General features: G+C 38.5%; 1 protein-coding gene across 1 annotated transcript; it reads left to right on the forward strand.

The window, feature by feature from the left end:
- The first annotated feature begins 7731 nt into the window (after positions 1–7731).
- On the forward strand, positions 7732–24652 carry LOC145764968 (enhancer of mRNA-decapping protein 3-like). Its single transcript, XM_082576685.1, has 9 exons — positions 7732–8011; positions 15783–16078; positions 16432–16591; positions 21019–21158; positions 22010–22163; positions 22454–22598; positions 23022–23094; positions 23510–23661; positions 24031–24652. Exons 1-9 carry the CDS (start codon positions 7848–7850, stop codon positions 24217–24219), a joined length of 1473 nt encoding a protein of 490 aa, XP_082432811.1. The 5' UTR covers positions 7732–7847; the 3' UTR covers positions 24220–24652.
- Positions 24653–26060: the final 1408 nt, after the last annotated feature.

The raw sequence follows: 26060 nt of genomic DNA on the forward strand, positions 1-26060 counted from the left end.
TGATTGTGCTTTCCAACGATGGCAAAATTGTTAAAATCCGAGCAGAAATGAGAAAACTACAGCAAGTTTAGTGGAAGCACTATTTACCGATCACAGCAAACAGGGGGTGGCTTATACTGAATAAGGATCGATTCGCCTTTACAATGCATTGGTAAAAAGTGTCGCCGAGCGGCTACGTTTGAACGACGATTGCCAGTTTTGTGGATAAGATATAAACCTGAAAGTTTTCATGTGCATAAAGCAAGACATATTCTTTTAGTTTGCAAAGATTTAATGATTTTATTGTAAAAATTAAATTGCTGAGAATCGTTACAAGTTGGTGAAGTTTAAGTTATCACAAGATAAAGCTAGTACTTATTTTGTGCTATTGTTTAATTGATTCGTGTAGATGTATGATCGTGCTTTCCAACGATGGCAAAATTGTTAAAATCCGAGCAGAAACGAGAAAACTACAGCAAGTTTAGTGGAAGCACTATTTACCGATCACAGCAAGCAGGGGGTGGCTTATACTGAATAAGGATCGATTCGCCTTTACAATGCATTGGTAAAAAGTGTCGCCGACCGGCTACGTTTGAACAACGATTGCCCGTTTTGTGGATAAGATATAAACCTAAAAGTTTTCATGTGCATAAAGCAAGACATATTTTTTTAGTTTGCAAAGATTTAATGATTTTATTGTAAAAATTAAATTGCTGAGAATCGTTACAAGTTGGTGAAGTTTAAGTTATCACAAGATAAAGCTAGTACTTATTTTGTGCTACTGTTTAATTGATTCGTGTAGATGTATGATCGTGCTTTCCAACGATGGCAAAATTGTTAAAATCCGAGCAGAAACGAGAAAACTACAGCAAGTTTAGTGGAAGCACTATTTACCGATCACAGCAAACAGGGTGTGGCTTATACTGAATAAGGATCGATTCGCCTTTACAATGCATTGGTAAAAAGTGTCGCCGAGCGGCTACGTTTGAACGACGATTGCCCGTTTTGTAGATAAGATATAAACCTGAAACTTTCCAGGTGCATAAAGCAAGACATACTCTTTGCAGTTGCGTTAGATTAGTACTTTTATTGTAAAAATTAAAATGCGAGCTGAAATTAGATAGCTACAACACATTTAGTTGCAAACGTTTCATATTTTTATTTTTAAAGTTTAATTGGGTAAATTTTTAGCTGAATTGAAGCAATTTGGTAAATTTTATGTCATTCTAGGTAGTTATATTCAACACTCGACTTTGGTTTAATGTTTTTATTGTGAAAACACAGTAAAATTGTCAAAAAATCCATATCCATTCCGCTTTATCACCTTCATTCCGCCGCTTTTCAGGATCCTTTTTTTCACCCCTTATGTAGTAGTTGCGTCCGTTTTGTGACGTCATGTTGACTAGGGTGGCGGATTCTATACTTGCACCAAAACTTGTCCTCAGAAAATATTGCTATAAAATTTAAGCGACAAAATTTGCAGATGGAAAAAATTTTGAGATGGAAAGAAAATCTCAATATGTATTTGTTTTATTTTTTGCTATTTGTTTTTTTTTGGGTTTTGTGGCCGTGCTAACTACTGATGTATAGCCTACTACATAATTTTTCATTTAGGCACGTTTTAAACCTTTCAAGGTTTTGCCACCTTTTCCCGTTCGTTAACGTGCTGGTAGGTTTATATCGATTTTTGTAGTTAGCATCTTTTTCGTCCCGGACGCGTTAATGACGAAAAATAAAATGATTGATCGATTGAGATGGAAAAAACGTCTCCCATTCCATCCCAAATCCTGCATGCCATGGGAAAAACAACACAACATGAGAAAAATCCAAGATTGCCAGATGTTTCTAAATTTCCCAGACAAATTGCTACTGAAAAGTAGCTCAACAGCAGCCCAGTAGTCACAAGCGATGAAAAAAAATATGAAAAATTTTAGAAAAATAGTAGGCTATTGTCAAAGTCGAAAAAAATTTTCATGAAAATAGAACGAAAATGTAGTGGACGTGGCGTGATATGATGAAGAGACGCCCATTCATACACAGCCGTCGTTAAGACGACAACACCTTTGGGCACGATGGTGGTGACTGGTGATCAGGACACAATGGTCTTCAATGTTACTTTTATTCTATCAGATGAACGTTGCAAACAGTGCTAGAAACGTTATCCCGGTTTTGTAAGTCCGAGAATGCAGATTCAAATCCAGACCAACCATAACTAGATCATTTCTGCGGAAAAACTGCTGAACTGGCAACTTTTGAAACATTGCTAAAGCCAATGTTGCCAACCTTGCGGCTACAAAACTTGCAACTTTGGCTTTGTATTTTTGTGAGTTTGCTTATTTTTTCAGATTTGCCAACGGCTTGATTTTGGGTTGTTTTTTAAAACTGATGTTTTTGTTTATAGGCTTAGTGTGATCAATATTCCGTCATTTTGCAATTGTTTTCTTGTTACAGTATTGCTGTTGCAGTGCAGAGAAGTATATGCTTCCACTGTTTTTGGAGTTTTTGGTCTTTTGAAACTAACCAACCCTGACTAATAACGCAGCCAGAAAGATTAAGAAAAAGCAACTGTTGGTGGAGAATATCTTTTTATATTAGAAATTTAAAAATATATTTTTTTGGAAGAAAAAATTTGGGATCGATTGCTCCCCAACTTCTCCCCCACCCTCTCGTAACTAAGTCTCTGCCCTGGTGGAAAAAATCTGCAGCTCTTTTAATTGTTTGTTTTTTTCATATCCTTATCCTGCATTACGGGAAAGCGGACTTGAGCGCTATGCATCGGTGTACGCCTTCCGACGTACACCTGACCCACGCTGCAGCCGATGGCAATGTCTGTTTCCGGTTGTCTGCTCTACTTATGACTTAAATTTGGTACTACCCATTACTCGAAATCGATCACTGGGTAGAGGCAATTATCGTAAAGTTTCTTGCCCAGAGAAACAACAGCAAGTGCGGGTGGCTGGAGTCGAACATGCAGGCTCTTGACTGTGAGCCCAACTCGCTAACTATTCAATCAATCAATCAATCAATGTTTTATTTGTCAGTAACAGGAACATAGGTACATGTTTGAAATATGCCATATACACAGTACAAAAGTTACACAAGTTCCCATACCAACAGGGAGACAACGAGACGACCATACGGTCTACTAGTCAATTGCCACCCTACGGAAATTACGATTTTACCATTTAAAATAAGCTTACAAGAGAAAAATAATAATTGAAACGTTCCCGCGCTTCAACAACAGCATACGCATAAAAAAAAAAAAACATATTGATGATAACGTGGGCCAAAACACAAAATTCCATGAAGCAAGCAGAGAATAATAAAGTTTCCGAAGCAACTGACAAGTTGGTTTCCATAACATATCACTTACGATGCACTGTAGCTTTGTAAAATTAACGTTTTGATCTCTTTTTTGAAACAATGAAATGATAAGTTTTTTAGCCTACTTGGAATCTCTGACCAGGGCATTGGTCCCAATACCTGCATGGACTTCTTGCCAAATTCTGTGTTTGATCTGTTTATAAAATAATTGTTGCCTGTTTGATATCTTGTGTTATGCTGATGAATAGATGAAACATTTGTAAATAAATCACAATACGTAGACGGATACTCATTCATATGAACTTTGTACATATGTTTTTTTATTTCAATGTTATGTATGTCTTTTAGTTTCAAGATGTTCATTTTGAAAAATAAAAAATTAGTGTGAGCATAGTAATTTTGTTTCGTAATTATTCTTATAACCTTTTTTTGTAATTTTATTAATGGATCCAGTGCACTGTCACAGGCCTTTCCCCAGCTTGAAATACAATATTGCAAATGACAGTAAATCAAAGCGTGATACACATCTTTTAAAGTGTCTGTGTTGACATAATTTCTGAGTTTAAGCAACGCCCATGAACCTTTTGCTACTTTTCCGCAAATTTTATCTATGTGATATTTCCATGTTAATTTGTTATCTATGTAAACGCCAAGGTATTTTATTTGATCTTTTTGTTGAATGCTTGTGTTACCAATGTTAATGTTAAAATTTTTTATGTGTTTTTTATTTGTTATTAGCATGTATTCAGTTTTTGAGAAATTTAATGATAATCTATTAAGCTTCAACCAGTTGTAAACTTTTTGCATTTCGGCATTCACATTGTTCTGCAAATTTATTTCACATTTGTCGCTCATCGTAAGATTGGTGTCGTCAGCAAATAGTTTAACATTCATGTTTGTTGAATTTGGTAAGTCATTTATATACAGTAAGAAAAGAAGGGGTCCCAATGTCGATCCTTGGGGCACACCGCAAGTAACCTGTCTTGAGTTTGAAGCGATTCCATTGACGACCGTGTGCTGTAGACGATTGCTGATATAGCTTTTTAACAATTGTAATGGAAGGCCCCGAAAACCATATGTTTGCAGTTTCTGTATGAGAATAGTGTGATCAACTGTATCGAAGGCTTTAGCTAAATCAAGAAATACAGAGCAAGTTGTATCTTTATTATCTAGGTTAGTTAAGATGTTATCACAAACGTTTGACACAGCTAACGAAGTGGAATATTGTGGTCTAAATCCATACTGATGTGGTGTGATCAGGTCTTTTTTTGTTAGATAATTGTACATTTGTTCATACAGGCATTTTTCGAATATTTTGGTGAAGGGGGACAAAAGTGATATGGGCCTATAGTTGGAACAATTTTTCCTGGAGCCACTTTTGAAGATTGGGGTAACTTGAGCGACCTTTAGTACATCAGGATATACACCTTTATCGATACACTCATTGAATAAGTTGGTGAGGAAAGGGGCGATTATTGGTGAGGATAGTTTGACAAATCTTATAGGTATTCCATCATGTCCTGTACTTTTAGAGACAGAAAGATTATTAAGATGTTTTAAAACTTCTTCTTGATTGACGGGTTTTAGGAAAAAGGAGAATGGGACACTTTGCAATTTTAATAATGAGCCAGGAGACGGTAGAGGGATTTTAGATGCCATGGAAGGACCAATTTCTGTGAAATAATCATTAAAACAGTTACTTATTTGTGCAGGGTCAGATATTTTTTCATTGTCAGTGCTAATTATTTCTTCTGGTATGTGAGCTGTGTGCTTATGTTTGTACTTGATGATGTCATTTATGGTTTTCCATATTTTTCCAGTGTTGTGCTTGCTTTGCGTAATAAGAAAACTGTAATGCATTTTTTTTGCTTGCTCTTTGGTATGAGGAAGTACATTTCTGTACTTTTTGTATGTTGCTTGTGCAGAAGTGTTTGTTGGGTCTTTTATTTTTAAGTGATATAGTCTGTTTTTAGTTTTGATGGAGTTCAAAATTCCTTTTGTTAGCCATGGTTTGGTCTTGAGTTTTCTTTCTCTTCGAGACAACAATCGTAAAGGTGCATGCTTGTTTAAAGTGTCATTAAAAGTGTCGATGAAATGATTAAATTTGCTATGAACTGAATCATTCCTTTCTGTGCATTGGTTGGTCAAGCTATTTTCCAGATCACAAACGAATTCATCAGCAACAAAGTTTTTCATGTTCCTTACTTTTTGTGTATATTTTTCTTGTTTTGGTTTTACAGAGTTTATCACAACTACAATAGGAAAGTGGTCAGAAACATCGTGAATAAGAACATGGCATTGAATTTTATTTGATTGGTCGTTGCTGTATACATGATCGATTAAAGTTGAACTTGTGGAAGTTACACGGGTTGGGGATTGTACTAATTGATTGCAGCCTAAAGAGAGAAACGCATCACAGTAATTTTTTACGGCAGAATTTTTTGTCTTTGCTAACATATCAATATTAAAATCACCACAAATGTAATATTGTTTTTTGAAATTATTTAACGAATCAATGCACTCACAGAATTTGGTTTGAAACTCAATTAACTTATTTTTGGGATGCCTGTAATGTAGAATGCACCACCAACCAATCATAAGCTAAGTTTTCTATGACGTAAAAAAGAGCGAAAAGAAGATGATACAAAGCAAATCAAGTGATGGATTTTCTGTCAGCTGGTTGGCTTAGGGGTTAGGGCTAGAAAGTAGTTATTTCATTGACGCGGTTCGATTCCCACCATTGCTATTGCCTTTTTTTCTTCTGTAATTACCAAATAAAGTTCAAAACAAGCATTAACTCTCTGGCTGAGTGCTAGAAAGGTCACAATTGGACGGTAGCCTCTTATAACATGTTCTGATTGGTTGGCGGTTGCATTGTAGTCATTCGCAGTGGCAGAATTTCGACTTGTTAAAGTGGCTACCTTTCAATCCATCAGTGATTCAGTGCAGCGTTGCCAGATGGAGAAATAGGATACAAAATTAAAAAATTCTGGTGAAATTTAGAGGTCTTTGGGGGCAAGTTTTTTGACCTTGGAAGCAGACAAATTTTTGGTGAAATCTGGTGAAATTTTTCCCACTCAATTTTTTTCAAAAATTGTTTTTCAATTTGTTAAAACTTTTTAGCGAAAAATTCCCGCTTGTATAGAAAACATTTTGCAAGAGGTTTACGCATGCGTGATGGCAGTGTCTTATGTCTCAAAAAACATTTGTATTTTTATGCGACATTGCTTTATTTAGGGTGTTTTAAATATCTGGTGAAATTGTATGCAATCTGGTGAAATCTTAGTTACTTTTGGTGCCAGGCAGCTTCCAGCATCTGGCAATACTGATTCAGTGTAAACCTGAAACTGAAATGAACCGTACTAGTCCGTAACATCTGACATCCAACACGGTCATACGTTTGACGATGAAAGGTATTGGAGAGACTGTAAAGAAATGAAGAGTATGGTTTACAAAAACGAGAGAAAAAAGGAAGAATCAGATTTAAGAAAGTGTTTTTTTTTCTTGTTTTCATTCACCTTATTTTTTCCCTAACCGCCTGGGCTGTTCATTGTCAAATCACTTTCTGGGTAGCCTATTTCACTTTCAAAATCTCTTGTTTCCTGATTTCCTCATTCCTGATTGCCAGTCGAATTTAGGAAAGCAAGAATTGGTAGAGATAGACATGTGTTTCGCCCATGACAGTGAGCTCACCTTTTGTTTGCTTATCATTATTGCAATATGGCATTATTGCTTCATTAAAGCGGTGAGATGGCGCAACGGATAAGGCGTTGGCTTTCCAATATTTCAATTATGCAAACCTGGTCGACTCCCAGCTTCAGCTGGTTGTTGAAAACACCGCTCACCTCTACCCAAAGTGTAATAAATTGTTTGGGCATAGTTGCTGAAGTAAAGGCGGCCGAGAGAAAGAAACTGGCCACCCTACTCTCCTTGCACTAGTGCCGGAGGCTTAGTACAATGAGAACCTTATCTTTTCATACCCGACACTTGAATCACGTATGGGACCTCCCTTAACCCTTTACCTTAATTGAATTTGTGTTTGTTTTTATTTCTGATCAACTCAATGAAAAAAATGCCAGACATAACAGAGGTCTGGACAAAATTAGATGTGGCAAAGCGCCGAAATTATACTAGCATGCATGATAGCAAAGCAGGACAATCAGTTTAAAATATGGCACGGTCACGACATCTTAGAATCAGTCAATTCATACTATGATTGAGATATTCAATCAACTATATGCCAGTCGATAGAATTCATACCAAAGTGAAAACCACAGTCAAAAGCAAAAAGTTTAATCAAATTTCAAAAGTTAAGAGTTGGTTGGGCCAGTCAGGCAATTTTTAATGTTTTTATTTGCTTTGAAACTACAGTATATATATCTATGTATCCAAAACTTTTTCATCTTACCTGTTTTTACAGAGAAAGAAAAAACATTGCGTTTAGCTTTTGTATTGTACTATACAATAACCTACAAGTATTTTAGTTTACTTTGAAAAGAAACTCAATTCAAAAGCAAATATTGTACCAATTTTACGATTCAAATATGGCTGCTGCATTTATTGGACGTCATGTTAGCATCAATTGTGGAACTAGTCTTGGGTTTTTCCAAGGGATTATTAAATCTGTCGATGCTGCAAGCCAAACTATCTCAATTTGCAGTCCGTATAAAAACGGTGTTCAATGTGAATTTTCAGAGATTATGCTGGCGTAAGTTTTCATAGCCTTTCAAAAGCTTTCATAAATTATGCAGTTGCTATGGTTATGGTTAGCCTTCCATGCATGGTAACCATAGGTTGTGAGGGGATGCAACCTAGTTCATACCATGAACAGTTCGGACCGTCAGTTCGTACCTTGAAAAGATAGAGAAAAAAAATAAAAAAAGCCGAAGTCGAAAGCTCTCACCCTAACCCTCGCTGATCGCAGTTTCCGCAAACATTTTCCTGCAGTTTCCACAAACGTTTTTCCGCAGTTTCCGCTAACCTTTACCCTAACCATAGAGTAATTTATGCTCTAACCCTAACCCTCGCTGATCGCAGTTTCCGCAAACATTTTCCCGCAGTTTCTGCAAACGTTTTTCCGCAGTTTCCGCTAACCTTTACCCTAACCATAGAGTAATTTATGCTCTAACCCTAACCCTCGCTGATTGCAGTTTCTGCAAACATTTTTCCGCAGTTTCCGCAAACAGTTTTCCGCAGTTTTCGCTAACCCTTACCCTAACCATAGAGTAATCTATGCTCTAATCCTAACCCTCGCTGATCGCGGTTTCCGCAAACATTTTTCGCAGTTTCCGCAAACGTTTTTCTCCAGTTTCCCCTAACCATAGAGTAATCTATGCTCTAACCCTAACCCTCGCTGATTGCAGTTTCTGCAAACATTTTTCGCAGTTTCCGCAAACGTTTTTCCGCAGTTTCCGCTAACCTTTGGGCTACCCTAACCATAGAGTAATCTATGCTCTAACCCTCGCTGATCGCAGTTTCCGCAAACATTTTTCTGCAGTCTCCGCTAACCCTAACCCTCGAGTTTGTTTCAAATTGTTTGGGGAAACTCCGATCAGCGACAGGGCTGCGATTTTTTCTTTTTTGTCGAACGACCAAAAAGTCTTTGTTTGTCGAATAGTAATAAAACGTCACAAGAGTCAGATAAAGCGTTTGCCGCGAATTACTGCACAAGCTGTGTGGATGTATGTCAGAGTCACTTACTTAAGTTTTTGATCGCACGCTGATTGAGTGATTGCAAAGGAGTATCAAGCGCTAAGTTGTGTATCTACCAGACGTGTATATTATTGTTTTGCTCCGGGAAGAGAACTGTTGTAAACGCAAAATTGAGGATCGCAAAAGAAAAAAGCTCTTTGGCTATCGTCGTCGGCTCCAGCTTGTGTCCGAGCATTGGTTTCATCTTCAAATCGAATTTGGCTTCAGATGGTATGTGGCTTTGGAGGCCCAGTCTATGATGGAAAAGACGTGGGCAAAAATCATATTGTATGGAGGGTGGGGGACGTGGTAGTTTTAGCTTTTCTTTTCTAGTGTTTCATTTTTCTTGGGCTTTTTGTATCTTGTTTTTTTCAAAAATTTCCGTGCCTTCCCTAGTTATTTTTCTCCGGAGTAATCCGTCACTAGCAAATTGTTCCCATGAATCCAGATCAATGTTTGCATGGCTGAGGGAGACTTTCAGCTGATCTTTGTATCTCATTTTTGGTCTTCCAGAGGGTCTTTTCCCTGTCTCTTGTTCACCATAAAGCATTATTCGAGGAAGCCTCGTTGGGTCCATTTCCAGGGTCTGCTACTATTCGGCGAGTCCGATTCGGCGAGTCCGATTCGACTAGTCCGATTCGGCGAGTTCCCTATTCGGCGAGAGCCCTTTTCGGCGAGTGCCCTATTCGGCGAGTTTTTGAAATTTTTAAAAGAAAATTATCGGGTACCGTAGCTTAATTATGATTGCCGTTTTTACATCGTTTTAACGTCGCTAAACGTTGAAATCGTGCAGAAAGGAATAAAAAGAAAATGTTTGAACTATTAAATTAAAATTCGTCATGTCAGTTCAGTTGTTTTTATTTCTGACCATCATGTCAAAAACAATACACGTCAACAAAGCAAAGATAGAAGCGACAAAACGCGAACGTTAAAACGTGCTTTTGACCGAAGTAAGTTATTGAGTTGAAAGAAATTTGGCACGGTCGCAACACTTTCAGAAAAATTTAAGATATGAAGGGAAAATAAAACAAAGAAAATGTTCCAAAAAAAAAAAAAAATAGATCATGTTTATGTCTATAAGTTAGTACTTTTGAATAGTTAAAATGATTAGTTTGGACCAACAAATGTGTGGCCTACAGCTTGGATTGAAAGGAAATTATCGGGTACCGTAGCCTGGTTATCCCGACCAGCAAAAATTTGTTCCAAGAACACAGTTCATTTTTACATTGTAGTAACAGAATGAAAAGGCTAAACAAATGTGTGGCCTATCGTGTTAACGTCGCTAAACGTTGAAATCGTGTAGAAAAGGGAGCTTTTGCTGACTAGGATACTTTGAAACTGAGAAACATTCACAGAAGCCCTACGATTTGTTCCAAGAACCCATTTAGCATAACATTTCATTTGTACATTGATTCAACGTCTGAATACATTATCTTAAAAATGCAACGTATCGTAGGGCTTCTGTGAATGTTTCTCAGTTTCAACGTATCCTAGTCAACAAAAGCACCCTTTTCTACACGATTTCAACGTTTAGCGACGTTAAAACGATAGGCCACACATTTGGTTAGCCTTTTCATTTTGTTACTACAATGTAAAAATGAACTGTTAGGCTAACTGGGTTCTTGAAACAAATTTTTGCTGGTCGGGATAACTAGGCTACGGTAGCCTACCCGATAATTTCCTTTCAATCCAAGCTGTAGGAGTGTGGGTCACACATTTGTTGATCCAAACTAATCATTTTAACCATAGGCGTCTAAGCCGTGGGGGCCAGGCCCCCACGCGTATTTCCGCGTGGGAGCAACTTTTTATGCGGCATTGATACATAAAACAATAGATGAACTAGCGATCGGCAGCAGAAAAACATTTTTAAATGCAAACCGCAACAGCTTCGCAGTAAATAATCACTAGAACGAGTAGCGATGCTACAATCCCACCCCAGACAAAAAAGCTGTCATTTTTACGTTGATTTAACGTCTGCAGACGTTGAATCAATGTAAAAATGACTGATTTTGCTGCCTGTGACATAGCAAAAATCTACCATTTTGCGTCGATTCAATGTCATCAGATGTTGAATGCACCCTAAAACAACATAATTTGCTACGTTGACGCAGCGTGAGTTTAACTTAATGCGCTTGCAAACAGCCTCGCTGTCGCTTTCGAAAGTCGAAACCTCTGCAGAGAATTGTCGCCGCAGTGAATCGGTTGCTGTGAAAATGAACTTGAAGTCTCGGCCCGAGGTTACCGCTAACCAACGTAACAAGGGCTGGTACAAACCGCATTTCGCACACACGACCGTTGCCATAGAAACCCGATGAAAGGCGGGGGAATATGCGCATCTTTTGTTTCATCTGCAACACGAAAACGGGCGTATTACAGCGAATTGAAACTTGAAAGCTGGTCAGCGATAAGTTGCGATATTGTAGTGAAAAGGGAGCAATGTCAAGTCGAAAACTTAATCAAACGTCTCTCTGTAACTATTTTTCAAGGGCTGTTTACGGATGTCAGCAACTTTTAAATTTATTAAAGGTGACGTGCTGTTGAATTGATGTAAACATGAATGATTTTGCTTTCAACAGGTATATTTTCAAGCATATGGTCAAGTTAGTATTTTCATTCCATTTACAGTATACCTTTTAGTAAACCTTTTCGTCTCTTGTTTCATGCTAATAAATCTAGTTCGTTGCTAAACTTTATGTTGTGCTTTAGCTTAAAGAGTCGCAGTCCATCAACCGCTAGCCAACGCAGACGCATAGCATGTGTTTGGTCGAGCTTTGTTTATAATAGTTAACGGTAGGTCGAACGTAGCGATAACTCCGAGTGTGGCAATAAAAGCAATCCTAGTGTGACGACATAATTACGTCATCCATCTGCGTGACATTTCGCCGAAATTACCTTGCTGCTGATGAAACACGCTTTCGCCCCCACGGCCAAAAAAATAGTTAGGCGCCTATGATTTTAACTATTCAAAAGTACTAACTTATAGACATAAACATTATTTTTTTTGTAACATTTTCTTCGTTTTATTTTTCCTTCATATCTTAAATTTTTCTGAAGGTGATGCACTGATGCAACCGTGCCAAATTTCTTTCAACTCAGTAACTTACTTCGGTCACAAGCACGTTTTAACGTTCGCGTTTTGTCGCTTCTACCTTTTTCTACACCTTTGCTATGTTGACGTGAATTGTTTTTGATATCATGATCAGAAAGAAAAACAACTGAACTGACATGACGAATTCAAGCACGTTTTAAAGTTCGCGTTTTGTCGCTTCTACCTCTGCTATGTTGACGTGTATTGTTTTTGATATGATGGTCAAAAATAAAAATAACTGAACTGACATGACGAATTCAAGCACGTTTTAACGTTCGCGTTTTGTCGCTTCTACCTTTTTCTACACCTTTGCTATGTTGACGTGAATTGTTTTTGATATCATGATCAGAAAGAAAAACAACTGAACTGACATGACGAATTCAAGCACGTTTTAAAGTTCGCGTTTTGTCGCTTCTACCTCTGCTTTGTTGACGTGTATTGTTTTTGATATGATGGTCAAAAATAAAAACAACTGAACTGACATGACGAATTTTAATTTAATAGTTCAAACATTTTCTTTTTATTCCATTCTGCACGATTTCAACGTTTAGCGACGTTAAAACGATGTAAAAACGGCAATCATAATTAAGCTACGGTACCCGATAATTTCCTTTTAAAAATTTTAAAAACTCGCCGAATAGGGCACTCGCCGAAAAAGGCTCTCGCCGAATAGGGAACTCGCCGAATCGGACTAGTCGAATCGGACTCGCCGAATCGGACTCGCCGAAACGGGCCATTCCGCCATTTCCATGGCATGTCCTGCGAAGGTGGTGTTGCAATGTGGTGGTTTCTGATTCCTGATGAGCTTGAACATCTAGTGAAGCCGTGCTATCGCCAGGGCCTGACCTTATATTTGTAGATGGTAGCTCACCGACCGAACTTGAACTGCTTGTTGGTTGTGCTTGGGCAAACTCAGAAACGTTATCACTGTCTCGTCGAGAAAAGAATGTATCGATGCGTTGTTTCTTATGCACTTGAACGGGCTTATCTATAAAATTTTATTGTTGAAAAATGAAAACGTAGTAGGCGTATTTTATTAAGCATGCTTTTGCTTACCACTATTAAATTAAACATGTTCAAAATTGAGAATGCTTTGTGACGTTAGGCTACTAAACGCTATTAGCCGGAAGTTTACCGGGATGATAAGTTCCAAAGTGACATGGCAATGCTTCTCTCGATAGCTCCTTCGAACAGATCCTGCACTTCACTTGCTGTTTGCTGAACCTTAATTGCTTCTCGGTAAGACCGAACGAAGCTTTTGCCATCTGTGTTGTCGGAGGATTCTTTCGTTTTTTAGTCATTCCATCCTATCTGTAGTTGGGCAAAGCTATGCTGTTCTTACAACTTGCCTATTACCCTGCCTTGTCCACTCCCGGTGACTACCTACTATTCTTCTAGAAGCGAAGTCTTATATATAGCGACCTTTCTTATCTGTGTTTCTGATTCTGAACATCTGGTCGGAAACTAGGCTATTTTCTTGATGTAAACAACTTGCATAATAAGTAGGCTTTATTGTGTGCTTCTGCGATTATTTTCTCCTGTATCAATCACCTGCTTTAAGTTATATAACGAAAAGGAAATCTTAAATTTGTTTTCGTCATCATGCACTGGCTACATAAATCCATCATTGTTAAATCTTTCAAAGGATGGCGTCTCGCCTGGTGCGAGACAAATTTCCTGCAGATGTCCAGACTTCCCAGCCAGCAAACTTGTTTATACATGTCATGCCTTGTGATTCAACGTCTGCAGACGTTGAATCAATGAAAAACGACGGGTTTTGCTAGCTGGGTTGTGTGCTTATGTAAATGTGCAAAATCGCCTATTACGTAATCACAGAAACTCTTTTAGTGGAAGGAAGTCGAGTTGCAACCATGTTTATCTGTCTACTATTCTTTATTCACATTGCAAAACATTTCTGGAATCTTGGAACAACTAGTGCATAAGTCAGACATAAATACAAACTTGCAAACACGTTGACAACTAAAAGTAGCCTACTTCGGTTATTTTATCTATAAAAGAAACCTGTTGTGTCGAATAGCACGAAACGTGTGTGTCGAAATGTTTGATGGCAGGCTTTAGAACTTCGATCAAAGCATTTTTCCACAGTGTTCAAAATGTTCTGGAAGAGAACTCCTTTCCATAAAAATAGCGGCTTTTTTCATCTGTATTTCTGAACATCTGGTCGAAAACTAGGCTGTTTACTACATGTGAAAAACTTTCATAGCAAGTATCCAACAGTCATTTTACCAGAGCAATATTGTTAATTGGCTAAAACGGCGAAATACAAACTGGTATAGACGTTGACAACTCAACGTAGCCTTGGTTATTTCATCTATAGAAGAAACCCATTGTGTCGAATAGCACGAAACGTGTGTTGTGAAATGTTTGATGCCAGGCGTTGGAACTTCGATCAAAGCATTCTCCCGCAGTGTTCAAAATGGCGGCGCTGACGCCTTGGGAGTTTCTCGTGTGAAGCGTCGCTTTTAGACCTTGCTTTGAAGTACCTGGCGCAAGAAAGTTTACGTAAGTCAGCACTTTTATGATTGCATCACGTGATGCCCCCCCTGATTGTTCCTCGACCTGACGACGTTTAGTCCTCTCTCAGTTTTTTTCCTTTTTTTTTTTTTTCCCGTAAGGCACGGCGTTTGTCGAATAGTGATGGCGCGTGTCAAGTGACCTCGTCACCAAAAAAGACAAAAATTGCAGCCCTGATCAGCGACTTTGGCTTTGTGCTATTAAACTGCGATCAGCGACTTCGGCTTTTTTAATTGTTTTTCTCGATCTTTTCAGGGTACGAACTGACTGTACGAATGGTTCAAGGTATGAACTAGGTTGCACCCGCTGTGAGGCTATATACGTAGTTACGGTGCTTCATCACTTAAGCATGAATTTTGCTTTTTTGTTTAACCAATTTTTCAACAAACAAAAAAAGCTGGCTTAATACTTAGGCTACCTCGTTATTTGTAGTTTTCGTTGACCTGCACAGCAAAATGATACAGAGCTTGTGTGCAAAGTTTCCAATCACTTAGTTTCACAAAGCTTGGAGGTATTTTTGCAAACTTATGCAAATGCAAAGCAACTCATTTAGTGATGATTGTTTTTCTGTTCCTTCCACCGGACTTTTGAGCCACTTTTTCGTACTTTATGTTATCACCATGAGCACTAACTAAAGTCATTATTATTTCATTTCTATTTTCTGAATAAAGATTGTTGTTCCATGCTTTTTCAATTGTAGTTGTTCAATTCAACAAAAAAGATGCCCCTTTAGCGAATAATTGTTTGTTGAGCCTGGGGTTGTGCTGCTTTATTTGAGGCTATCTTTTTAAGGGACATCTTTTTTGTTGAATTTGTATTACCTTACGTTTATTTTATGTTAAGTTGTTCAATTGTATCAAGTTTTTTAATTGTGTTGAAAAATTATACCTTTAGTTTGATGAGTGCTGTTTTTGAAACACCCTTGGCAATCATTAACATGTTTAGTGTGATCGTGGAGTGGTTGGTTTGTGGTTCAAATGTGTTGTTGTATATATATCTTTGAACTTCTACAATTTACATTGAACCCTAGAATCAGACAATTTTTCCAATAGTAAAAAGCTAATTTCATTCTGTCATCAGTTTATCCAAGTTGCAATTTAGCTATTTCCTCATTATTCTGAAAGTGAATATGTTAAAGATTAAACTTTGCTAACTCATTTTTTAGATCTCAAGATATTGTTGATTTAACTCTCATTGATGAGTTAAACACAGAAGCAGCTATTGAAGAAAAACCGAGCAAGCAAGCTGTTGGCAGTAACAGCAAAAAATCATCTGAGAATAAAGCGAACACTAAAACTGAAGCATCTAATTCTTCCAAAGCAAAACGATCTCTTAAAGATGCCCAGTTTTCATCCATTTCCAATGAACCATTTCCTTCTTCACAGTCTCCTCCACGACTCACTCATAGTTTTCGAGAGCAAAGACATTCTAATGTTAGGGATGGTAGACCTCAGCCACAAGGTATTGTTAATTTTTTCAATAGGTTGCTTAGTGCTTAGTACGGTTAGCACTACATCATCAATAGCTACTATTTTTTTGTTTTGTTAATTTTTGGATGTTCAAGAAGTCTTTTCCCATCCATCTTCAAATCCAATGCCTTTCTGAGAAGTTTCTTTCTCCTTAGCTCTTACCCTGCCCACAGTGCCCACCTACAATCCTACTTATCTAACGAGTAGGCTATTCCAATTGCCTTTGCAATTTGGTCTGTTGTCTCCCTTAGTTATTTCTAGCTTATCCATTAGTTCTTCAGTTTTTTCTTCAACCTCGTTTTCAATCCACCAATTTATTAAAATGTTGCCAAAATATATTTACAGGGAACAGACTAAGAGCAGGATCTCATCGCAATCAAGATGATTGTTTTGCAATTGATTACACTGAATTAAGCCAAGACTTTGATTTCGAAAAGAATTTGGCTTTGTTTGATAAGCAGGCCTTGTATGAAGAAGTGTATTCTGGCAGTGATGGTGAAGTGAGGTATAAATTTCATATCTTTCATGATTCTTGGTGTGGTATGGGGTTATTATTTTCTCACATAGCATAAATCATTTTTTCTTGTTATGATTTTGTAAATGAAAAACGAAGTTGATTTAAAATTTTAATTGTAAGTTTGCAAACCCTGGCACTGGCAGTCATATTAACTGAGCACAGTATAAACATACGCGCCGACTTCCGGGGGGGCCGAGGGGCGGCGCCCCCCGTAAGTTTATGGTTGAGGGGCAACAAAAATGGCTATTACAAGTGGTGTGTCAAAGATAAAATACTTCGCGAAAGAGATTTAGATCATTTAAACGGACTTAAAGAATGCCGAAAGCGAAAAACAGCCTACGTTGCTCTTGCCCGCAAAACAGCAGCTGATCGAATGGCTTTCTCTGGAACGTGAATTACTACTGAGATGCGCACGGGACGCACGCTCACAGTCAAACGCTGCTTATCTTCCGCGCGTGAGGAGCAACTTCAAAGTCAAAACACGTGGTAACGAAAAAGCGAATGCGAGGTTGAATGTTTATTATTCTCATTTCACGAGTTATCCAAACGTCCGTTAGATTTTTTGCGATTTCAAACATGAAATCGATTTTAGCAAACTTTATTGAGTTAAAACTACGACACAACGAACAATTACGTGAATACAGCTTAAAGAAAACATGCATTTTTCAAAACTGTCATCTGTGTTTTGCTTCAATAAGCACTGTATTGATGTACTGTATATCTCATACACTCATCAATATACACTCCTGCGTCCTGCACTACCGTATATACTCATTTACTCAAGTATAGGCGATCTCGTGTATAAGTCGAACCCCTACTTTTGAGCTGAAAATCGATTATATTTCCTTCTCCCGTATCTAAGTCGAATAGCTTATTCTCGACACTACCATTCGATGGTTCATCTAAGTGTTGACATGGAAATTTTAAAGTAGATCGTAGAGTAACTTACGCTGCTGGAATAGTCACGTAACCATTCACCTAATATTAAGCAAACCAGCTAAATTAGACGCGTTATTTTCAACAAGGTCTTCCCGCTGTGAGATCAATTATGATTCAACAGAACGCATTGTTTTGTTCGCAATGTGTGAGAATTAAATCGAAAACCGATAAAAGAAAAGACCTGTGTTTAAATGGGGTCTGCTACTATTCGGCGAGTCCGATTCGGCGAGTCCGATTCGGCTAATCCGATTCGGCGAGTTCCCTATTCGGCGAGAGCCTTTTTCGGCGAGTGTCCTATTCGGCGAGTTTTTGAAATTTTATTTTTGAAAGGGAATTATCGGGTACCGTAGCCTAATTATAATTGCCGTTTTTACATCGTTAAACGTTGAAATCGTGCAGAAAGGAATAAAAATAAAATGTTTGAACTATTAAATTAAAATTCGTCATGTCAGTTCAGTTGTTTTTATTTCTGACCATCATATGAAAAACAATACATGTCAACATAGCTAAGGTAGAAGCGACAAAACGCGAACGTTAAAACGTGCTTGTGACCGAAGTAAGTTATTGAGTTGAAAGATGTTTGGCACGGTCGCAACACCTTCAGAAAAATTTAAGAAATGAACGGAAAATAAAAAAAAATAAAATATTACAAAAAAAAATCATGTTTAATGTCTATAAGTTAGTACTTTTGAATAGTTAAAATGATTAGTTGTTTGGATCAACAAATGTGTGGCCTACAGCTTGGATTGAAAGGAAATTATCGGGTACCGTAGCCTAGTTATCCCAACCAGCAGAAATTGCCGTTTTTACATCGATTTAACGTCGCTAAAGGTTGAAATCGTGTAGAAAAGAGAACTTTGCTGACTAGGATACGTTGAAACTGGGAAACATTCACAGAAGCTCTTCGATTTGTTCCGAGAACCCATTTAGCCTAACAGTTCATTTGTACATTGATTCAACGTCTGAATACATTATCTTAAAGATGCAACGTATCGAAGGGCTTCTGTGAATGTTTCTCAGTTTCAACGCAGGCCCTAAAACTCGTGTTTTTTTCCGGCAGCCATCGTGGCCTACCGAGAGCTCCTTCTCGGCGGGCAAATCTGCGTGCTTGGAGGCCAAAATACAATAACGATAGCACAAGTAAATAGCATTAAATTTGCAACAATGTTAAAATGATCACTTAGCGTTGTTGAAGTCTGGGCGACGTCCTGCAATAGAATCGTTGTACCACGCAATAAATGCTTTATCGAGATTGTAATCCGGTATTGCGGGACCATCTAACGACCCTAAATTGTTCTAACTGCTCGCAGCTCAGTAAATTGTTTCAACTGCACACCGCCTTTCATAAAACCTGACCATTCATTCCATTATGATGTCACCATTGAGGGTGTGAAGTCACTAACCCACAGCGTTCTCAACTATGAAGACACGTGTTTTACCCACGGATGTCAACTAACCTAGTTCTCCTTTTTAACAACGATTCAATATCCGACAACATTGAATCGATATAAAAACGACAATATTGCCAGCCGATGTAAATTAGCACTTCGGATTAACACTTCATCAAAATTAACATCGGGAATTGCAAACAAGACTTACAGCGCTGGTGATCGCAGCTGGATATATTCAATACAACAGTAGTGACTATGATGCGCTGACGTAATTCTGCGTCACTCTTTGATAGTACTACATATTTTCGACATTCAATCCACGATCATTCTATTGCGAAATTAAATAATTGGCTAGAAGAAACTTGCGAAGAAGAAGCTAGAAGAAGAAGCGGCCAAACTTGGCCGACGTTGGAGGTAGCACAGGCGGTCATTCAAGCACTACTTAGCGGCCATGGCCACCGGCTGCTTTAAGGCTTGCAACGTATCCTGGTCATCAAAGTTCTCTTTTCTACACGATTTCTACGTTTAGCGACGTTAAAACGATAGGCCACACATTTGGTTAGCCTTTTCATTCTGTTACTACAATGTAAAAATGAACTGTTAGGCTAACTGGGTTCCTGGAACAAATATCTTTCAACTCAATAACTTACTTCGGTCACAAGCTCGTTTTAACGTTCGCGTTTTGTCGCTTCTACCTTAAAAACAACTGAACGGACATGACGAATTCAAGCACGTTTTAGCGTTCGCGTTTTGTCGCTTCTACCTTAAAAACAACTGAACGGACATGACGAATTCAAGCACGTTTTAGCGTTCGCGTTTTGTCGCTTTTACCTTTGCTATGTTGACGTGTATTGTTTTTGATATGATGGTCAGAAATAAAAACAACTGAACTGACATGACGAATTTTAATTTAATAGTTCAAACATTTTATTTTAATTCCTTTATGCACGTTCAGCGACATTAAAACGATGTGAAAACAGTTAGGCTACGGTACCCAATAATTCCCTTTCAAAAATAAAATTTCAAAAACTCGCCGAATAGGGCACTCGCCGAAAAAGGCTCTCGCCGAATAGGGAACTCGCCGAATCGGACTAGCCGAATCGGATTAGCCGAATCAGACTCGCCGAAACGGGCCATTCCGGTTTAAATGGTCTTGATCGCAGATATTGCCTGCATTAACGACGTCTCTTACCGCTATTATAATCTAGCCTACCTGACATTGTTTTATGCGGCCGCTAAGGTTGACATCGACTTCAACGATCATGGAATGTTACGTAATAAGAACGATTATATCCTACACGCAAAAATAAAAAAATTGATCTCTTAAAATAGCTATTTCTGCTGTTTTGTCTCGTAAGCTTTGCATATTGCTCAACAAGTGCATAAAGTTTAGAATTGACAAGAAATCGTTAAATTTGAAAGTTAAGTTTGAATCTTTGCAAATTAACGTATTCAAAACGTTTACTTCGGATGACGCCATTTCACAATCCGTAATCTACGTCGCCGTCGGCAATGATTTTGCCACAGTAATAATGCGTTCATTTTGAAAACTGCCGAGCTGCCACCAAATAAACCTGCTTAAGCCTGAATAAAACTGATAGCGGGTTTCCACTCTGCTTGAAATCATGATTTTTTGCGTTTTATTTCGATAACTTCACTGTCTTGATCGTTGTTATTCACTCGCATGAAAAGGTAATGAATCGGCTTGGTTTCCAACTGTTCCAATTATGAGCTAACAATATCAAAATTTTTACGATTAGGCGTACTGCATGCGTAAAACTAATCGCTTCAAGCAGCGGTTCTAATAAATTCGGTTTGCGATCTAGGTGTCAATAGAAACAAGACAGTAAGCTTAATCAAAGACTATTTTAATTGAGTAAAATAGCGTTATGGTTATGACGTCATCACCTTTCTCGCCCCCCAAGGTTTTTTGAAAAGTTGGCGCCTATGAGTATAAATCAAGTATTTTTAAAAGTGAAGAAAAGCATTGAAGGCCCATATTCCATGACTATCGTAACAACTAACAACCAGCACCTTTTAAAGTATATATATATATATAATCTTAATTTGGTTCTGTTCTGGCAGGACTCCTGTGAAGTCTCGGAAAAACAAACCCGTTGCCAAGTATCGGCATGACGAAAATGTTCTTGAAAGTCGTCCCACTGTTTACAGACAGATCGTGATTAAGGATCCTTTGAAATCCGATGTTACAGAATATTACACTGGTATGTTTTTTGTACCCATGGCATGGTTTAGTTTTAGAACTTTTATGTATTAACAACATTTTGAATAACGGACTTGTCGAGCTGGATGTTTAAATTGCGATTTTTGTTTTAAGCGTTTTACAGCAAACGTATAATATCTGCTAGATCTTCTCGTGCGGTTTGCTGTTCTACTGCAAGAGTCGAATTTTTGTTATTTTAACATGCTACTTTGTTCGTGGGGTATTGGGCCTGTGGTTCAAACTTTTTTGATGGAGACTGCTAGCTTCAACTCCGACACCTTCTTGAAAACAAGCCTTTATGTACCCTGTTTCATGATTTCATATTTTTTGTATTTCCTACTTGATTACTGGTTATTATCAGGGCTGTGAAGTCGGAGAGAGTTTGGCGTGTGTGGAGTTGGAGTCGGCCAGTTATACACCGAGAAGGTGGAGTCGTATATTTTTCGCCCGATTTTACAGCCCTGGTTATTATACACAGTGTATCTTCGTTTGAATTTGGTTTGTTATATAAAACACAACAGGCTTTCTCTAAAAGTTACACCCTTGCTCCAGACCTAATATTATTATTTTCTCATCAAGTTTGTGGACACTGTACGCTATCCTTATGACATACTTGTCATTTCTGAACGGGTGTAACACCTTACACTACTAGACACCGACAATTCAGCTTGCAAGGCAAAGACGGAGAAAAAAATAGCAAGCAATATCTCGAACGACCTGGTTCAAGCAAGAACGAGCTGGTTCAATAGCATCAGCCATTTGTCCTGACGTTGTATATACATGCTATTTGATATTTTTGAGACATCATAGATCGCATTAAACCTTTTGTTAAAGATTGAAAGTTATGTTTAGATTCTGGTCTTGTAATCCCATGCATTTCATCTGAGCTCCACAATAAAGTTTGCGCAGCAGCGGTCGAAATGGGCGTTACCCTCACCAGGCAGATTGAAATTTTTGGTGCCAACGCAAGTCAAATGGCCCTTAATCTGGTTGGAGGAAGTGGCAGGTGACAAATGATTTCCTCAAAACTGTCATTTTTTTCACAATTTTTGAAATAAAGGTCATAAAAAGTCTGATAGCCTACATTTTTATATGTATAGCTATATTTCTACACACTGGCATAATTTTTTACAATAAATAAAAAAAACAGCCTGTAGAAAGGCATGAGCTTGCAGCAAATTGTATAGTAATTTAACTGTTTAGTATCACCAGTCAAGTCAAGTAAAAATCTTAATCCACTGTTATTCATTTGAGCAGTTGTCTTTATGAGATATTTTATTATGCATGCTTTTATAGATTGCATCCACGAAATGCTCATCAGTGCCCTCATGTGGTTGTGTTTACTGGTCCCCATTTGGTTGGGGCGCAGGGCATTGCGACTGCCAGGCATCTGGCCAACCAAAATGTTCAAGTCGACGTCTTCCTTGATAACCTTGTCAAGGTAAGCGATGCGCCAAATCAATCGTTTTTTACATTGATTCAAAGTCTATGGATGTTACATTGATTCAGCGTCTCCAACGTTGAATCAATATAAAAAGCGATTGATTTGCTGTTTGGCTTTGGGTCCTACATTTCTACTTTGCACATTGATCTTGATGCATAGCCGAGTGGTAAGAGCGCTGGAACGGCAATCGAAAGGGCGCCGGTTCGACACCGCTCAAGAGCATGCGGCTGTGTCTTTGGCAGGACACTTAAAGGCATGCCTGAAGGTGGACACGAAGATTGGCTTTCTTGCCTTCCCGTCCACTTAATCTACTGTAAATCTTCAATCACCAGGTGTAAGCCTGGATACGACAAAACAACATTGATCTTGCTGAGTTACACTTGCTCAAGGGGTTGAAGTTTAATTGTTTTATTGATTCAGATGAACGAATACCTGCAAGAGGAGTTGAAACTGCTTTCCCTCACTAACGCCAGATTCGTTAACGACGTCAAAGGTGAGAAAACCCTGACAAAAAAAATCCGTCAGTTTTACATTAACTTTAGAATGTAATATAAAAATGACAGATTGTGCAGTTTGGGAAAGTTTATCATGTTACGTGCAATGATTACAGTTGAACTCTATTTAATTTTTTTAACCCGAATGAGACCAGGTTTCATGGGGGGTAAAACATACGCGTTTTCAAACATTGGTCGGATCACGGCTTCTCAAACTTTTTCGGGCCACCGACCTTAATTCGTGAATCTATTTTTACACGGATCTCAATCACATTTTGCATCGGTTAAGGATGCGCCAGACTGAAAAGCACAACCCAAATGGAAAAGTTACCTTTTCAAAATCGTTTTTACGTCTTTAGATGTTGAAACGATAACAAATTTTCATTGTTTGACGATAACCTAAAATGTTTACAGATTTGCCGGAGTCGCCTGTGGACCTAGTGATAACAGCTGTCGATGATGACCACAGCACCTACTTGCGGACGCAAGCCTGGTATGATAGTGCCACAAGGTGGTGCACTGCCAATTTGGCTCCAATCATGTGTTTGTGCCCGCCAGAAGAAAAGGTAAAAGCAGATATTTGTGGTTGTAAGTAACCTAAAAAAATTGTCGAATATTTAAAACCAAAGCTGGCAGGAAAGAATTTTGGTTTGTCCAAAATCGGTCTTGGAATTTGGAACTATTTCGGTGTTTGGTATTTTCGATTCCTTCATACATCTAACTGCACAGTTTCAGCTCTTATCTTGCTTACCTGTTTGCAATGATGTTCATGTGACAATACTAAATCACGTATGTTTTATGGTGTATCATTGTGAGGCCGAGAAGGCTACACTAATGTCAAATGATACAGAAAAGGCAACTGTGTTGTACCATTTTTAGCTTTGTAGCATGGTACAGAAGAAATTGAAAAAAACAACATAATTCTTGTTTCTTAGCTCGGCCGTCCGTCAGTGAACATCAGATGGTCGGTTTGTTCTGTTCTTCCCAGATCTTTGTCCTCATCATACGGAAGCATATACCTCCTTGATCTTGCCCTGCCTCCCAAAGTCTTCCGTAAAGCCGGGATCAAATATCGTTCTCCATTTTGCGCCAAACCGTTTATCGCCCTTCACACCAGCCGATGATTGTTTTCTAAACAAACACATTGAAACTTCTGCGATTACCATTTGACGTTGTTGTGACCTGCGTAGTTGTCGTTTGCAAACCGTTGCATCCACACGTGGCCGTAAGCTGTTCGTTTTCTGTGGAAAATGTTCTAAAGCGTAAGTCGCTCATTATTATTCAAGCGTTCAACATCATATTGCTCAAGCTGTCAAGCTTTCCGTTCATTTAATCGGCATCTATAACCACAAAGCATAAGATTGGCTTCGATGCAGATTGCAGACTGCCACTGCCGATTCCAAAACGGGATTTCGGATATGCATCATCTGGTCATTGCAATATCCTGCAATTCTTTCATAAAAAAGTTTTGCATTTCTATCATTTTTTAAATAAATTTTCATTGTAGCCTAAAATATTTCGTTGCTGCTTTTTAATACAACTTCGTGTTTCATCTGGTTTGGTTTGCTATGAATCGACCTGCTGAGGCAAAATACCATGGGTTGTTTTTATAGTGGGTCTGAACAACTTGCAAACCCTGCATTCACACAGAGCCCGCAAATCTTGAGTCCTAACTGAGCCAGCTTGGATTATCGCCTTTTGAATCTTGGTGCATGCAGATGAAATTGTCAATGTACGTCTGAGACCTCTCAGTAGGCTATAGCTTTCTACGTTTTGGATAGGGCAGTAATACTGACTGGACCAGTTTACCTAAGGAAGCCACCCTTCTTGGAATCAGCTTGGTCACAGAAGTGGCGTCTGCCGTCTGCTACCTCTGAAATGTACAGTACAAACATTCCGACTCGCGCTACTTCCATACGCTACTTTTTGTCTTGAGCCGCCACTGTATGCCAACTCATGTAGATATGTTGGTGAAAAAGACTTTATCCTAAATGCTTTGTTGCAAATCAAAACAGAATATGTGGTTGATAGCTAGTACTTGCCAGAGTTAGCCTTAGGTTCGAATCCTGATCTTGCAGTATCATTTAAATTTTCTAAAAACAGGACCGGATTCAAAAGTCTTCTAAATAGCGCAAGAAATTGTTCACAATGTTACCAGAGTTCACTACGATTGGCATGTTCTGACTATGGAAGACCCGACAGCTCAGTGGGTTAGCGTGTGACTTTGTGAACAAAAAAGCTTCAAGATCAAGCGGCGCTGGTTCGACTCTCGGGGTGTGCGTTTGAGCAACGCACTTCAGAACTGCTCTCCATTCAGTGGCACCTAGTGGATGGAATAATTCCTCGGCAACAACATTTCTACAATCGGAAACTTCACTCTGTCAATCTCGGTAACAGGCGCCAAGAACCTCTGCAAGAATGGGAAACTATTACGAATAACCAATCAAGGCTTTGTCAGTCCGAGGAAAAAGTATTAAAATCCAAACCAGACGTTGGCGAACAAGATCAAACAGCATTTATTCAACACTGGCTGTTCGGATTTGAGCAGCATTAGGGACAGCCCCTTACGGTACAAAATGTAGGCTACTTTAAGTGAAAAGAGTCAATAAAGTCAGCGCGGTAATTTATTTGGTGTGGCAAAATTTTGTGCCAGATATAGATTTACAATAGTTAGTACTAGATTTGTGAATATTTTGCAATCATAAAAGTTAGGTTTTTGAAACTGTATGATTGTCAAGCGGGTAGGCCTACGTTTGCAACCATTCAGCGGCACCTAGTAGCCTAGCTGGTTGGAATACTTTACATACAACAACACTTCAGCAACAAGCGGTAAACATTATTCTGTCAAACTCGGTGACCGGGCCTGCGTCTTTGGTTCAAAGCCTCTCCAGGATTGCTCTCCATTCAGCGGCACCAATCGGATGGAATGATTTCCCAGCAATAACAATCGGAAACTTCACTTTAT

The sequence above is a fragment of the Aplidium turbinatum genome, chromosome 2 (assembly GCF_918807975.1).
Source record: "Aplidium turbinatum chromosome 2, kaAplTurb1.1, whole genome shotgun sequence".
Classification (NCBI taxonomy): Eukaryota; Metazoa; Chordata; class Ascidiacea; order Aplousobranchia; family Polyclinidae; genus Aplidium; species Aplidium turbinatum.

Excerpts from the sequence above, each read along its gene's own strand:
- LOC145764968 (XM_082576685.1), top strand. The coding sequence starts at position 7,848 with ATGGCTGCTGCATTTATTGGACGTCATGTTAGCATCAATTGTGGAACT. Across the intron at positions 21,159-22,009 it reads TGTTACAGAATATTACACTG|ATTCTGGTCTTGTAATCCCA; the intron begins GTATGTTTTTTG and ends AGTTATGTTTAG. Across the intron at positions 22,164-22,453 it reads CTGGTTGGAGGAAGTGGCAG|ATTGCATCCACGAAATGCTC; the intron begins GTGACAAATGAT and ends ATGCTTTTATAG.